General features: G+C 39.6%; 1 protein-coding gene across 1 annotated transcript in view; it reads left to right on the top strand.

Annotated features, from left to right (window-relative positions):
- Positions 1-16,872, top strand: part of nbeal1 (neurobeachin-like 1) — a 203,981-nt gene that overhangs the window by 145,552 nt on the left and 41,557 nt on the right. The window contains exon 29 of the mRNA XM_066665227.1: positions 104-392. Within this exon, the coding sequence (XP_066521324.1) occupies positions 104-392 (289 nt within the window). The remainder of the gene's footprint in view (positions 1-103; positions 393-16,872) is intronic.

Here is a 16,872-nt window from a genome sequence, read left to right as displayed (position 1 = left end):
ATTTTCTTATGTAATTGTTTTGTCTCTATTTTTTTTAGTTTCTTTTCCATGGTCATTGACATAATCTTTCATTATATGCATATTTTTTTCTGTTTTCTCACAGTCTGTTAGAGCGGATGTTGGAGTGGGCAGTAAATGATAACCGTGAGTCCACTGCAGTCAATTTACCCCAACACACAGAAAATGCAGTGCATTTGCTGCATGTGGTGCAGGATTTCTTGCAGGCTGAGGGTTTGGTAAACCCATCACTGTGGACAGAGAAAGTTCTGGAAGAGACAGTTACACTGATGGACAGTCTGATGGTGTGGTACACTGCCGGGTCACAGTGGTTACAGCTGTCTCAGGTTGGACTCAGGCTGCTGCTTGGATTCATGGCTCAGCCCAACCTTCAGGTAAGTCTCTTATAATTAATAATAAAACCCAAGGACACTTTACAGTCATAAGCAGGGAGGGGACGAAAGTAAAAAATGGTAAAAAGATGAAGAGAAATGTTTTGAGCAGAGATTTGAAGTGAGATATGGTTGAACAATTACATAGGTCAGGAGGAAGAGAGTTCCATAGCTTGTGGGCAGTGACACTGAAAGACCTACCACCCAGAGTAGAAAGTTTCAATGAAGGCACAGCAAGAAGTCCAGAGTTAGATCTAAGGCAGTGAGAGGGACAATAAGAAGAAATAAAATCAAAGAGATATGTAGGAGCCAGACCATGTAGAACCTTAAATGTTAAGAGAACAATTTTATATTTAATCCTAGACTCTTCAGGAGGCCAATGCAATTGATGATGTACGGGAGTGATATGAGCTCTATGCTTGATGAAAATAAGAATGCTGGCTGCTGAATTCTGAATATACTGGAGATGACTGATCATTTTAAAGCTTAGGCCATAAAAAAGTGAGTTACAATTGTCAGTACGGGAAAAGATTAAGGCATAGAGAGTATAATCATACAATATTACACAGAAAGTAAATTGCAGATTTGCTGATTAACGACTCAAAAGAAAGCGTTGAGTCAAGAAAGCACCCAAAACTCTTAAAGACTTGGGCTGGCTTGATAGCAGCACATCTAAATCAATAGAAAAGTTTGTTACTCTGGGAAGTACCGATTTTGCTTCAACTAACAAAACTTCACTTTTGTCTGGATTAATTTTTAGATAATTATTATGCAGCCATACTTTAAGATCTGAGATGCATGAGCCCAGAGCCTGGGCAGGGACAGAGATAGATCTAAATATCATTAGCATAGCAGTGAAATTTAAACCCATGTTTGTGAATGATTTGACCAAGTGGTAGAATATATATGATAAAGAGGACAGGTCCTAAAACAGATCCCTGGGGCATGCCACAATCAGCAGGAGCAATAGAAGAATTTTGATAGCCAATGTTTATGTATTGACATCTATCAGCACGATAGACCTTAGCCACTGGAGGACTAAGCTTATAATGCCAAACGGACAGTAATCTAGATATAAGACATTCATGCAGTGTCAAAGGCTGCCTTAAGGTCAAAGAGGACCATGATATTAAGAAATCCAGTATTTGTAGACATCAGCAAGTTGTCACAACTTTAACAAGGGTGGACTCTGTGCTGTGAAAAGTGTGAAAGCCAGAGTAGAATGGCTCATATAGGTTATTAGCAGTAAGAAATTCTTGTAGCTGAGAGGCTACAACCCTTTCCATAACTTTTGCTAAAAAAGGCCATTAGAGATAGGTCTGTAGTTGACCATTGAAGATGGATCCAACCTAGGTTTCTTCAGTATAGGAATGACTGCAGCTATTTTGAGAGAAGGAGGAACAGTACATAAAGAAAATCAGACATGTATCAAATGAGTTAATTAAGGAGAAATAACAGTTGCAGCTGATTTAAGGATAGCAGTAGGAACTGAATCTCGTTGAGATGTACAAGATGATGATTTAGAAATAATCTCAGAAACAGTGGAAAAGTTCTGTGGGATAAAAGCAGAGAAAAAATGATCAACTGACATGACAGTGGCCTGAGCAAAGTGAGAGTTCTCTGAGGGAAATGTCTGCATGTCCAAAGAGAAATGCAAACAGACTTATGATTAGCAGGAACTAATCTAATCCTAAGAGGTGCAAGAATATTGAGTATAAGAGAGACCGTATAGAATATAACTAAATCTTCAGGAGATGACAACTCAGAGTGGTCAAATAATACAGAGGTCTGGAGAAGACTAGAAAAGTTATGAGTAGGAAAAGAGGATAGAATACCACAGGTAATTGTCACTTTCTCACACAATTTGAGAGGATGTACAAGACAACACTCAATGAGCTTATGGTCAGAGAAACCAACAGTAGTGAGTGAGACCAAAACATTCAAAAACATTGCAGAGTTCAGTGGATAATACACTACTGGAGATGTAACTATAGTAAATAATTCACACAGTTCTGATTTTTAGCAGACAGTTTGGCAGGGCGATAAATCTGTAACAACAATAGTGGAATAGATTAAATAACGTTCAGAGTTAAGTATTCAAAAGTATTAACAACATAAGCGTCCAACTGTTTGACATTCATAGCGTTGTGAAATATAGCAGCTAGGCCACCGCCTTTACCTATAAAACTTGGCTTATATATAAAGCAAGAGGGCACTATTAAATTTAAATTCAAAATGTCCCCAGCTTTTTGCCAAGTTTTATTGTGAAGGAGCATTTCTAGGCATTTCTCAGCGATCAAGTCATTTATAAGTGATGTCTTATGAGTAATAGAGCGAGAGTTTAGAAGGTCAATTTTTGAGAGAATAGTCCAGTAGCTGAGTAAGTGCTGGATTTCTGAAAAGAGCAAAGGTGATCAGGTTTGATGCCATAGGTCAGTTTAGATTCCTTAAAGGTTTGTTTCTGTGACCTGATAACCAGAATAAGAACATCCGAAATACGGTGGACAACAACACAGATGCATGCGCTGGGACGAATGAATATACCTGGGTCGATGCACACAGCCAAGATTGCAACACAAATTAAATGTCACAGGATCCAGCCGAGCATGAGTGTTAAAGCTTTTTAGTTTTGTTGCCGAAAACGCACTCATGGTGGAAAAAATACAAAGGCACGCAGTTCAAAAACCAAAAAACCAAAGGCCACCAGACAGATGAAAACCAAGGCACTGCATGATAATATTAAATATTCAAAGAGTTTGGTGAAAAAAAAATATACAAAAACAGTATCACTAACACCAATAAAGCATGTTAGCCATCCCAGAAGCCAACCCATCAATTTGAGTACGGGAAAGAGGAACTGCCCAATACACAAATTCAAGACAACAGCTTAGCGAGGGGTCAGAAACACACTTAGTGCGGTTGAAGTTAAGGAATCTGAGGTAGAGGGAGAGGGCTCACACATGGCTAGCAGATATTTAACTTTGCCGGGCATACAGCCAGATGAGATAAATCCAGCATGATCCCAGACAGCACTGTAGATCCAGATGGTTCAGGATAGTTGAGAAAATTTTACAGTATAAATAGTTACAAGGGAAAATAAGCCATAAAGAAGAGAAGCTGGATCAAAGTGGCAACCAAACGTGCACAGCATACTTGCAACTACAAGTGATTGTCGTGTGAATCTCAAAGAAACGAAAACAATAAATAAATTTTAAAAAATGACCTTCCCTGAGCCCTCACAGAGTTGTTAGAGCTAGACATATAGAATAATACCTTATTGTGATAATACACTGCTCAAAAAATAATACTAAAATAACAAATCCTAGATCTCAATTAAATGAAATATTCCAGTTGAAAATCTTTATTCATTACATAGTGGAATGCATTTAGAAGAAAATATCATAAAATTGACCAATGTAAATCAAAATAATTATCCAATGGTGGTCTAGATTTGAAATCTTACTCAATATAAAAGTGGAAAAAGTAGAAAACTGATTCACTTTCAGTGGAAATTCCTTAAGACAAGTTAAATGAGGCTCAGTAGTAGTAGGCTACAACACCTGGGCATGCTCCAGGTGGCGAATGTTCTCCTGAGGGATCCTGAGGGATGTCCTGAACAGTCTGTTTTTTATGTGAAGTTTTGAAGGCAAGCTGCACAGCTGTTTTTTAAGCAGAGGCGGCAATCACACAGTAATGAAAGTTCCAGTAATGAAGTAATTAAGTTTTTTTTTATTATTATTAAAGTTCAGGTTCTTAAGATTCTCATGATACCACATATGTCCATATTAGGTTTTTATCTAGGGACTAGTTCTTGCTCAAACATATATCAGTTATATCATATCTATGCCTGCTGACTTCTCTGTTATGCAGAATCCCCCCTCAATCCCTCCCTCTCCTTGTCACACACGGACCATCACCTCTTCCCTTCCCTCCCCCCTGCCAGTGAGAGAGGGCCAGAGGACACAGACACAGAAATGCAGATTTACACAAATCAACCCTATTATGACCCTATTATGTCATATGCTGACATATGCTGGCATTGGGTGTCTTCCAGCGAATACTATGCTTGGACCTCGTAAATTGCAGCTTGTGGCTGTATTTATTATTATTACGGTTCCGAGCATTACAGTGCAAGGAAACCTATTGTAATTCTTTAGATTTTTATTAAGGTTCTGAGCACTACAGTGTAAGTGAAACTATTGTGTTTTTTAGGATTGTTCTTCCTTCTTTTTCTGCATTAAAACGAATTGCACAGCCCAAACCGTAAGACCTATGAACTTGATACTTGGTCAACAGGAGTAGTCCCCCCAGCTACTCAGGCGCTTGAGCTCATCCCGATCAGCCTCAAGGGAGCGCAACAGCGAAGGAAAATGTGTTTTCCTGTGGGGCTCTTATCACGTGAGGTGTGGAGACCAAATTTGTTTTTCACATGATTCCTTGTGTCCTGACAAATCAAAAAGGTCAATACAACCACTAAGCTCCAACGACTTAAATGTTTTAAATTTTTGCAAACTAGTATCTTGTTTTTGATCCTATCCTCATGAACTTTGTGTGAAAACATTCGCATGCTGGTTAAAAATTATTTAAAAAAACTTACAAATCAAGATGGTCGCAATATGCAAATGAACCTGTACCATTAATGACAAGTTTTACTTTAACCCCTGTAACTTTCAAATCAGTTGAACTTTCAGACATTGCTTTATGACATGATATTGAGATAGCATGCTGGTATATGCTGATGCATGAAATATTATAGGGGGCGCTATGATAGCTAGTTTAATAACTTAATCAAACTTGACGCAAATCAAACCAAAAGGGGTTTGCGTGCATGGCATTTCTCTGAAGAAGTGTGCCAGTTATGATCAAAATGTATATAGGGGGCACTAAAATTACCTTACTCTCTACTTCTCAACAAACACTGACTGAGAGGCCCACTAAGAGATCTCATTCAGAAACGCTGCATATACAGAAATACCCAAAACATTTTCAATAGCATATAAAGCCTCATACTTGCAAATGTTAGCAAAATTTAAACATTTTTGAGCGTGAACTAGGCCCTGGAATTTTGCCCAATACGGACATATGTGGTATCAACAGAATAATCATCAAAATATGTTGGAATTGCATCACTGTGTGGCTTACAGACTCTGCCAAAAATAGAGGTGGAGTTCGCGTTCCAAAAAATGAGACAAATACAGCTATTACTAACTCACAAACGATTTCTCCAAATGTTACAAAACTTCACATGGTTGATCCCTGTAGGGGCAGGAAGATTTGATTATGTCATGGTGCAACTGCACGCCTAGGGAGTGCTATAATAACTAAAAAATTGTTAAACAACACAAGATTGTCCTATTGACATGTCAATTGGTGTGCAAGTACTGAGTGAGTTCCTGAATCAGATCCTATGACAATGAGGTCATTTAAAAAATAAAAACGCCTGCCATTGGCCAATCAATTTGCAGCAACTGTTTGACAATCTTAACAAGGTCCAAACCTCATGAAACATGAATTGTATGTCCATGGGGACACTTCCTTAGTACATTAACATTTTCATTACAATAGCCACTAGGGAGCGCAATTCAGATTTTCAAAAGGAAAAATGGAATATCTCTGTGAACTTTAAGTGTATCAACAAGTAGTTTGATTCTCTATCTACTTTACAAACTGTCTCACAATTTTGCAATTGTATATACTGTCAATAAATGCATAGTATTTTCTCAGTGGTCAGTTGTATGATAACAGCTTTAAGTGAAATGGTCCTTGATTATTGATACAGCCGACAAAAAATTGGTCTTGTTGCAATCTGCAGATTCTGATTTTGCTTCCTGCTTACTTGCTGTTCAGACGCTTTGCTGCTTAGCTCTGCTATCTTCTATTTCTTTCCTTTTATTTTTTTCAAAACCGACTTGTTTTTCTGTGATAGAGTATCTGAGCTTTTAAATATACACAAGTCAGCAACACTACGAAGCCAAAACTGGATATCTTCTGCTTTTGATACTTTTTAAAATAGTGTGATTGCTCTAGGAACCAGGACTGTTCCAACATCCAGGACATTTTCATCAGGCTACAATAGAAGAAACTTGTGAAATGCCTCATCATTTTGTTCAACACATGTGCTGTCAGAATTGTTACGGACTTCTACAGAGAATGTCAGCTTTGGAAAGGGATTTTCGGAACCTGTTATCAGAGTTTAAGGACTGGCATGTCGGACCTGTGTGAGGAGTAACAGTGAGTGGGTGTACGGGCAGCAGACAGCGGGCTGAGGACCTAACAGAGCAGCGGACAGTGGAGGGACACAGATCCAGACCAGAGGATCGAGTGAATGGCAACACTGCTGTGAGTACAACTAGAGACGGGCAATGCGTGCAGATTGAAGCTAGACCCAAGCGCCGTGCTTTGTATAGCTCTGTAGTCTCGTCTTCTACTCCTGGTACCACAGCTGGTCCAGGAATTTCAGCTGCTAAACCTAACACTGCTGCTGAGAGAGCACAGCACAGACCCAGACCAGAATACCGGTCTTATTCACTTCAGCTGAAAAACAGATTTGAATCACTGCATGCCCTATGTGAGAATCACAAATGCAGTGAACACAGCACAGAAAGTGCCAGAAGTGTCAGCCGGTCCCAAAACCCTACCAAACCTACTGCAGACACCCTGATCTTTGGAGATGACACTGTTAATGGGGTAACAAACCCAAAACTCATAGTGAGATGCGAGCCAAACATCACCGTCCCTGAACTTACTGCAAAGCTTCCAGCTGTACTGGCTGAGTACACGAATGTGAAGAGGATTATTGTACACATTGGAAAGAATGACACTGTCAAGCAGGACTCTGAAGTTTTAAAAAGAAACTTTAATGACCTCAATAACACACTCAGTAAGTTCAACATACAATTTTTCATCAGTGGACCTCTACCTACAGGAGGCACCAATATGTTCTCAAGGTTACTGGGATTAAACACCTGGCTACAGAACAGCTGCAGGTCAAATGGACTGAACTTCACTGACAACTTTAACTTGTTTTTTGGGAAGAGAGAACTTTTTAGGAAAGATGGACTGCACACGAACAAGAGGGGTGTTAAACTTCTGACAGACAATCTCATTTTCTCAGTGTGCAATCTATCTACTTCTCTTGGGGGTGGCGCATCAGCATCAACATCCAGGAACTCTCCTGTACAAGCTGATGACACCATGTCACAGCCAGAACATCCTCTCTCCACTGAGGACGACCTGAGGGAGCAGCAGACACTGGACATGAGTGGCAATGACCAACTTTATCAGCTGCCAGAGACACCAAAACCCCAAGAGGAATCCTCCATGTCCTCTATTTCCCCCCCACATCACCCCACCTGAACCTCCCATTAGCCATGGAGAAGCTGGTTTCGGCTGGGACAAGGCTGTCACTTTCCCTGTCAGCCAGCCCTCAGGTGCAAAGAAGAACCACCCCAGCTTCTACTCCACCCTCATCTACTGCCACTTCCCCACTGCAGTCCCCCAGACTGTCCCCTAAGAAAAATCACGCTCCATCACCACCTAGAGCACCTCAACAGAAGAGACAAGCTCCTCGACCCCCAGAAAGGCAGCTACGCTCACGGCCCCATCGCCAGCAGGAGCTTCACACAGCTTCGTCAGCTGATAAGGGTGAAGAAAAGTGATGTTTTTCGGGTCCTGGCTGCTGCAGTGATGATGTCAGCAGTACATGTTTTCAAAACAAGCTTGGACCTTTGATGCCTGTAATCTCTCCCATTTCAGTACTTATCAGAGAGAGAAAGAACACAGAATTCAGGTCAGATTCTGTGAATGTAGCCAATCTACAACATATAGAATGTGAGACAGAGATTCTGTGGCAAAGTGCACAAGTTACTAAGTTAGCTCTTCTAAATATCAGATCTCTCACAAACAAATCACACTTAATTAATGATTTTATTACAGCACCTGGGCTTGATTTTATACTTTTAACTGAGACTTGGCCAAATGAATTTAGTGCTGCAACTGTTTTATTGGAGTCGGCTCCTCCAGATTTTAATTTTTTAATTGTATCTCGTGCCAGTAGAAAAGGTGGAGGTCTAGCTGCTCTGTTCCATGGTTCTTTTCAGTGCAAGCAGTTATCATTTGGTGACTTCACAACATTTGAGAATCTCTGTGTAGTTCTTAAAGGGACACCACACATATTACTAGTAACTGTCTACACGCCTCCGAAGTACAGTGCTAATTTTATTGATGAATTTATAGAGATGCTATCTTTTATTTCTACAGACTTTGACCATTTTGTTATTGCTGGTGACTTTAACATACATATCGACAATCCCAAGGAGCACACATTGTCATGGTCACACGCTGGATATTGTTATCTCAAAGAGTCTCAACATATCAGTGACTGTGAAGGATGTCGCACTGTCAGATAACTACTGTGTGTTCTTTGATATGTGGACCTCAGCAGTCATCAGAGACAGAAGAATTTGTGTCAAGAAAAGAATTATAAAGGACTGCACAGCTACACTTTTCATGAGTAAAATGTGCACGATCCAACTCTGTTGATGATCTGCTGAATAGTTTTAATACAAAAATTGTCAGTGTAATGGATGAGATTTGCGCCAGTTAAAATGAAGGCCATGTCTTGCAAACAGAAAGCACCATAGAGAAATGCTTCTATTGTTCAAATTCAAAAGAGGGAGTGTCGCAAGGCAGAACGCAGATGGCGTGAAACAAGTCTTCATATTCACAAAGAAATCTACAAAGATAGGCTACGTCAATACAATGTGACAATATGCAAAACACGACAATCCTATTTCTCTAGCATCATCAACAATAACATTAACAACAGCAAAATCCTCTTCACCGTGGTCGACAGACTTACTAACTCACCCACATCAATGGCCCCTGAATTAGTATCAACTGAGAGATGTAATGAGTTTGCACTCTTTTTTAACACTAAAATCCAGAATATCAGACAAGCGATTAGTACATCTATATCCAACAATGAGTGCGTACCCTCTCCATCACCTCATAAAAACTCCTTAGTTAAAATGTCAGAGTTCAGTACTGTTGATAATAATATTTTAATCGACACAGTAAATCATCTCAAATCATCCACTTGCAGTCTTGACACACTATCAACCAATTTTTTAAAAAGTGTGTTTCACACTATAGCACTAGACATACTCCACATTGTAAACACCTCACTCATGTCGGGGGTTTTTCTGAGCTCACTAAAAACTGCAGTTGTAAAGCCTCTTCTAAAAAAGAAAAATGTAGAATCTTCTCTGATAAGTAACTACAGGCCAATTTCTAATTTACCGTTCATTGGCAAAATCATTGAGAAAATAGTTTTCAGGCAAGTCACTAGTTTGTTGTCCATTAACAGTAGCCTAGACAAATTCCAGTCCGGGTTCCGGTCTAATCACAGCACTGAGACTGCTCTAATTAAAGTAATTAATGACATCTGCTTAAATACAGAGGCTGGAAAGGTATCTCTTCTATTACTTCTTGACCTTAGTGTTGCCTTTGATACTATTGACCGTAAAATTCTTATAGATAGTCTCGCAAACTGGGTTGGACTCTCAGAAACACTCCTGAAGTGGTTCATTTCTTACCTGAAAGGCAGGAACTACTTTGTAGAAATAGAAAATAATATTTCAGAGAACATGCCAGTAACCTGTGGGGTCCCCCAGGGTTCTATTTTTGGTCCACTTTTATTTAATTTATATATGCTTCCTCTTGGCCAGATTCTACAGGACTATGAGCTGTCCTATCACAGCTATGCAGATGATACTCAGATTTACATGGCCCTGTCCCCAAACGACTCTGGCCCAGTTGACTCATCAAGCAAGTGCCTTGAACACATCACAAACTGGATGGGACACAATTTTCTGCAGCTGAATAAAGATAAAACTGAGATTATACTATTTGGGAATAGCACTGAGAGACAAAGCAGAGCAGAGCTCTCAGATCTTTAGGAACTAGTTAGTTAGTCCTGCCTCAGGTCAAAACTAAACATGGAGAGGCAGCGTTTAGATACTATGCTGCTTTTAAATGGAACCAGCTGTCTGAGAATATTAGAAGAGCCCCAACGTTAGACACTTTTAAAACACTCCTGTTTGAGCAGGCTTACAGCTCAGTTTAAAATATTCTGCACTTTTCTGTAACGGCATTTTATTTCTTTTATTTCTTTTCATTTAATGTCATTTTAAATTGTTTTAATCATTTTAATCATTTTACTCTATTTTTGTAATTGTCTTATTGGAACTTTATGATTTTATTCTGGCTTTTAATTTAACTGTTTCTTTTTCTGTAAAGCACTTTGAATTGCTTCTGTATGAAAGGTGCTCTATAAATAAACTTGCCTTGCCTTGCCTAGTTCCGCCCAATTCGATTTTTCGCAATTTTGCATAATTTGAAAAATTTCCTTTTGAGAACTAGTGCGTGGATTTTTGTCCAATTTTTTAAGCTTGGTGCCAAAAACACTCATAGGAGTCTGAGCTTAATAATTATCAAAAAAAGTTGACATTTCGATTCAAAATGGCACCATATGCAAATGAACCTCTGGCTTATTGCATGCTTTAAGATACTCGTTAGGGATATTATTTTGAGGTACCATGTCAATGCTGGTATGAAAATTCATATAGGGGGTGCTGTAATAACTAGAAATCCATATCTCAGCATCCACAAATCCGATCGGGCTGCCACTTAGCATGCTGCTTTTATAGGCAAGGCTATAAGTGAACAATTATGGACAAGTCAATACTTGCAAAATTGTGACCGTCATCGGCCAATTAGATTTCAGCAGCTGTTTGACAACTTTAACAAGGTCCAGTCATCATGAAACTTGAATAGTATGTCCCTGTGGGCACATAAGTGCTTAAAAATGTTCATAACGATAGCCACTAGTGGGCTCAATGTCAGGAAAATGGTATATCTCAGTGAAAGTTAAGCATATTGACAAGCAATTTGATTCACTGTATACTATGCACAGTGTCCTACAACTTTGCCGTTGCACATACTGTCAAAAAATACATAGTATTATTTCATTGGTCAGTTCTGTGAAAATGGATCTTTTTGAGCTAGTCCCTGGGTTTTAATCCAGTTGAAAAACAATTGTTCTTGTTGTATACATTCTTTCAGCTGTAACTCAAACTAAGCCCAGTCGATACCCATGTAGGGCCTTACTGTGAGGAAGAATATCAAATATGACCAAAATCCACACACGGGGCGGAGGCTAAAATAGGGCAATAACTTCTAAATGGTTGAAATAATAATAATTAGCAATAATGGATTAAAGGCTCCATTTTGTATCTAAAGCAAGTAATACATGTAAATTATTTGTACCCTGAATTGCTTTTACTGCTTATCAATAATAATTAAGCTTATGTCACCATCTTGTGTCCAAATGAATTATTATAGTTTAATGCAATTTCAATTTTCAAATTTGTTTGTATAGCACTCTTTACAAATGAAGTTGTCGCAAAGCAGCTTCACAGAATTCCAGTAAAGACAAAGTTTTGACATGAAATGACATGAAAAAATGTAAAGAATGTAAAAACCCCCTAGAGAGCAAGCCAGGGGCGACAGTGGCAAGGACAAACTCCCTCAGAACTGAGAAAGAAATCTATGTAGGGTGGGCAGATCCAAGGCATGTGTTGGTGGCTGGAGTGTGGGCAGCTGGTGTGAAGCATGGAGTAGGAGCTTAACAGTCAGTCATCCATCAGTTTCCAGCCAGGCAAAGCAAATGTTACAGTTTAATGCATTTCGGAAGTGAGTGACTAAATGTTCACCAGTGCATGAAATCATTTTCAACGCTCTTGTGGTTGAATAGAGAAATGTGAATATGATCATTCACCATTAGATGGCAATGCAAGATTAATTATTGTCTTATTGATCTATAGTATAGGGTGTGATCTCATATTCTTCTGCACAGGTCAAGAGGTCAAAAACACTTGAACATAAATATTTATCATTAATAAGACTAGTGCTTAGCAGTTATAGCAATTAAACTTTTTTATGATGAAGTTTGACTTCCTTTCCCTTTCATTATTTACTGTGTAAATAAGAAACAATGTTCATTGGTACTTGTGAAGCCTCGCTGGCTCAAACTGCTTATGGCCTCATTGTGCTGACTTTTACTTACACCCACGCTTCAACTAATCTTACAAATATGAAAATCATCTTGGTACTTTGAGTACTTGGGATGTATTTTCTATCCAACTGAAGACTTATGCTTTGGACCTCATAATTCCAAACTTAGCCTCATCTACGCCTCATCTGGTCTAACTGGCCCATGGTCCCTGAGGCCTCATTTTGCTGAATCTTTCTTCAATGGAGACCGGGTCAACTCATATTCCTCTTATTGTTATTTTTATTATTATTATTATTTTTAAAAATATTTTTAAAAACTTTTTCTTCCATGTCACGTTCATATTCCTATTCACTATGGTTGCTTAATAGGCCTCTTTGGGCTCATGTGTGCTTGAACCCTCTTATTGCTGCTTGCAGCTATGTTTATTATTCATTTTCTCCTGTAAAATGCACTGTGCAGCACCTCATTTAGAGGGTAGATTTAGTCTGTGTATTTCAGTGGGCAAAAAAAATTGATGCCCTATGGTGGCGCTATAGCGAAGCACAACGCTTTGAGATCTGTATATCCTACCCTGTGTGATGTAGAAACTAAATTATTTTTTCCTCTGATACTCAGGTCAGACCCTACAAAAAGCCTCAAGAACCTATAAGCTCTGCCCACATAGATTTTGATGTCATTTGCATAATATGCAAAGTATCACACATTTTTGAATGTGAACTAGTCCCTGGAAATTTCTCACTCTAATGTTCAGGACCCCCAAACAGCAGATATGATGAGGAGTTGCTTGCACTCTAGTCCTTCATCAGTGAACACAGGACACTGTCTGGTAGATGTGTTTGGTAATGTGTTTAGTCCAGCAGTGATGCTGAGGGGTTTAAATCTCCAACACCTAATTCATACCTGCTGTATGGGTGCCCTGGCCATTGAAGACCAGGGTGAAAGCGAGCAATCTTTGCAGAGCAAGAGTTCAGCATATGACTTTTCTGGATACAGAAGCCTCACTTTGGGATAGATTTTTTTTGTGCTTTTAAATGTGATCCTTGGTGTTCTGGTGTCTCAGTGGAGCTGGATTGTAAGAGGGAGGGGTAGTGGATGAGTGGGGGAATTTCTGGTTTGCAGACAGGTGAGGGTCAGGCTTGGGTTACAGTAACAGCACAGACCACAGAGCTCACTCTGGAATTTCACCCTGGATTGTGACCCAATGTTCAGGACCCCCAGAAAACAGATATGATTTAGGTGGTGGATCATTCTCAGCAGTGCAGCGACACTGACATTTTGGTGATATGTCAGTATGTGTAGCGCTGTTATGAGTGGATCAGACAAAAAAGTGCAGCTGAAGATTTTAACACCTGTGTCAACTTTCTTTCCACACTTTTAGATACCCCTATTTTATTGGTCCACCTAATAGATAAAAAATCAGAGACAGTAGCTCATACATTCTCAGCACTGTAGTGACACTGACATTGTGGTGATATATCAGTGTGTATTTTGCTCTTATGAGTGGATCAGACAGTGCAGTGCTGCTGGAGATTTTAAAACCTGTCCACACAGTGGAACTGAAAACATGGACTCTGAATGTAGAAATAAGGAGGTGGTCAAAATTTTAGGGTCGATTGGTGTAGAACTGCATTCATGTGTCTGTGTCCTCTGGCCCGCTGTCACTGGCAGGTGGAAGGGGAGGGGAGAGGTGACAGTCAGTGTGTGAGGAGGAGAGGGAGGGGTTGAGGGGGGATTCTGCATAACAGAGAGAAATCAACAGGCATAGATGAGATGTAACTGACATGTTTTTGAGCATGAACTCATCCCTGAATACAAACTCAATAGGGACATATGTGGTATCGTGAGAACTTTAATAAATATAAAAAAAAAAATGTGGAACTTTTAATTACTGTGTAATTTCAGCCTCAGCTTAAAATCTGTTGTGCATCTTGCCTTTAAAACTTCACACAAGAACAGCTGTAACTCAAAAGATGCTTTAGCCATAAATTATGAAACTGCACAGAAGTATTCAAGTTCAGGTTCTTAGGATTCTGCTGATACCACATATGTCCATATTGGGTACATTTCCAGGGACTAGTTCTTGCTCAAAAATGTGTGCGATTTTGCATATTATGCACATTAGCTCAAAATATAAGCAGACTGTCACGGCTGCGCAGGGAGGACGAGGAGACGGATGTAAACGCAAGGAATTTTATTGAACACAGACAGAATCAAAATAAACAAAACAAAGTAAAGACAAAACTAACTAAACAGAGCTTAACAGGGACGGACAGGGAAGAGCCATGAACCGGGGTAGACACGTGTGAACAGAGAGACTGTGAAACACATATCTACACACACAACACTAGACAAAGGAGCACACAAACTACAGGGGTATATAGGGACAAGACCAACGAGGAACACCTGGAGACACTAACGAGACAGAGGCAGGACTAAGGTGGGGCTAGGGCAGAACAAGGGTGGAGACAGGGACAACAACAAACAGGGCCATGTGCTACATGAGCACATGGTGGGGAACACAGACAGGACTGGGCCAGGATGTGACACAGACGGATCTTATGGGTTCTTGAGGCTTTTTTGTAGGGTCTGTCCTGAGGAATCAGGGCTGCCCACCGCATTTCATAGGAGAAAAAGAAGAAGAGGAAACAGCAAAACAGTAAGGCTCCAGCACCTTAAGTGCTTGGACCCCTAAAGAAGAAGAGGAAATGGAACAAAAACAATACGGCTCCAGCACTTTCACTGCTTGGACCCCTAAAAAATGTTGGAAATTGTTGGCAGGTATAATGTTGGAACAACAAAAAAAATGTTGGAATTTCATCACTGCGTGGCTTCCAGGCTCAGCTATAACTCACAAATGCTTTCCTCAAATGTTACGAAACTTCATGTGGTTGATCCCTGTAGGGCCTGGAAGATATAATTTCATCATGGTGCAACTGCAAGCCTTGGGGGCGCTATAAAAACTAAACAAATTTTTATGCAACACAGAATTGTCTAATTGACATGACAATTATTATGCAGGTACTGAGTGCTGTCCTGAATCAAATTATATGAAGATGATTCATTCAATCATTATCTGTAGACGATTTTCCAGTTCAGGATCGCAGTGGGTCCGGAGCCTACCCGGAATCATTGGGCGCAAGGCAGGAACACACCCTGGAGAGGGCAACAGTCTTTCACAGTGCAAAAAACACACACACACACACACCCTCACTCACAGAGTGAACTCCTCACAGACAGACACCCAGAGCAGGACTTGAACTCACAACCTCCCGGTCCCTGGAGCTGTGTGACTGTGACACTACCTGCTGCGTCACCCTATGACAATGATGTAGTATATAAAAAAAACATGGCTGCCATCAGCCAATCAATTTCTGTTGTTCAACCACTTTGACAAGGTTACAGCTGTATTTCTATGATTTGTGGGATGCATGCATCACACACAGATCCTTTAACATTTCACATATTACACAGAAACTGACACATAGACTGTCAGACACACATCACCTAAACCTCATACAGGCTGTCAGACACATCACCTAAACCTTACATAGACTGTCAGACACATCACACGGTACACACTTTACAAACAATGTTTCACTGTGCAGACCCACTCAGCTATATTACAGTTTATTTTACCAATCTTTTTCTGCCATGAAATAAATTACGCAGACCAAACATATAAAGTCTATAGAAATGAAACTTGGTTAACTATTGTTACTTTCTACTGTTGGTACTTTATACTTTTGCTAAGCGTAATGGGCCTCAACTTATGCTACAGTTAAGGCCAATGTTGCTGAATTGTTCAGTCTATGTAGGTGGATCTGTATAAACCATTTGCACTAGAACTCAAAGCAATGTAAGGGGCATCAAGATGTAAGGGGTATCAATCCCTTGTTGCCATAGTAAGCCAGCTTGTGCTTGAACCTATAAATAGGTGCTAGCAGTTATATTTAGGGTTCAAGCATTCAGTCTGTAGAACCCTATTATTTTTGTTCAGATTTTTTGTATTATTATTATTATTATTATTATTATAATTGTTAGGATTGGTCAATAGGTAGTTTCCCCCCTGCTTCTCAGGTGATTGAGCTCAGCCCAATTAGCCTCAAAGGTCAATGTGTTTGCCCTATCTTCCTCTACCATATGTGTTGTAGAGATTAATTTTTTGTCCCTGATTCCTTGGGTCAGACCACACAAAAAAGCCTCAAGAACCCATAAGCGTCACCCACTTAGATTTTTTTTTTGCTAATTTGAATAATTTGCAAAACCTACTTTTGCATACTAGGCCATGGATTTTCATACAATTTTCTTGAGCTTGGTGTGAAAATGTTTGCAGGAGTCTGAAGTTAAATAATTACTTAAAAATGTTGAAATTTGGATTCAAGATGGCCACCATATGCAAATAAACCT

This window comes from Hoplias malabaricus, chromosome 3 (genome assembly GCF_029633855.1).
Source record: "Hoplias malabaricus isolate fHopMal1 chromosome 3, fHopMal1.hap1, whole genome shotgun sequence".
NCBI lineage: Eukaryota > Metazoa > Chordata > Actinopteri > Characiformes > Erythrinidae > Hoplias > Hoplias malabaricus.
The sequence above is the reverse complement of the archived record's forward strand: the minus strand, read 5'-3'. Positions and strand labels throughout refer to the sequence as shown.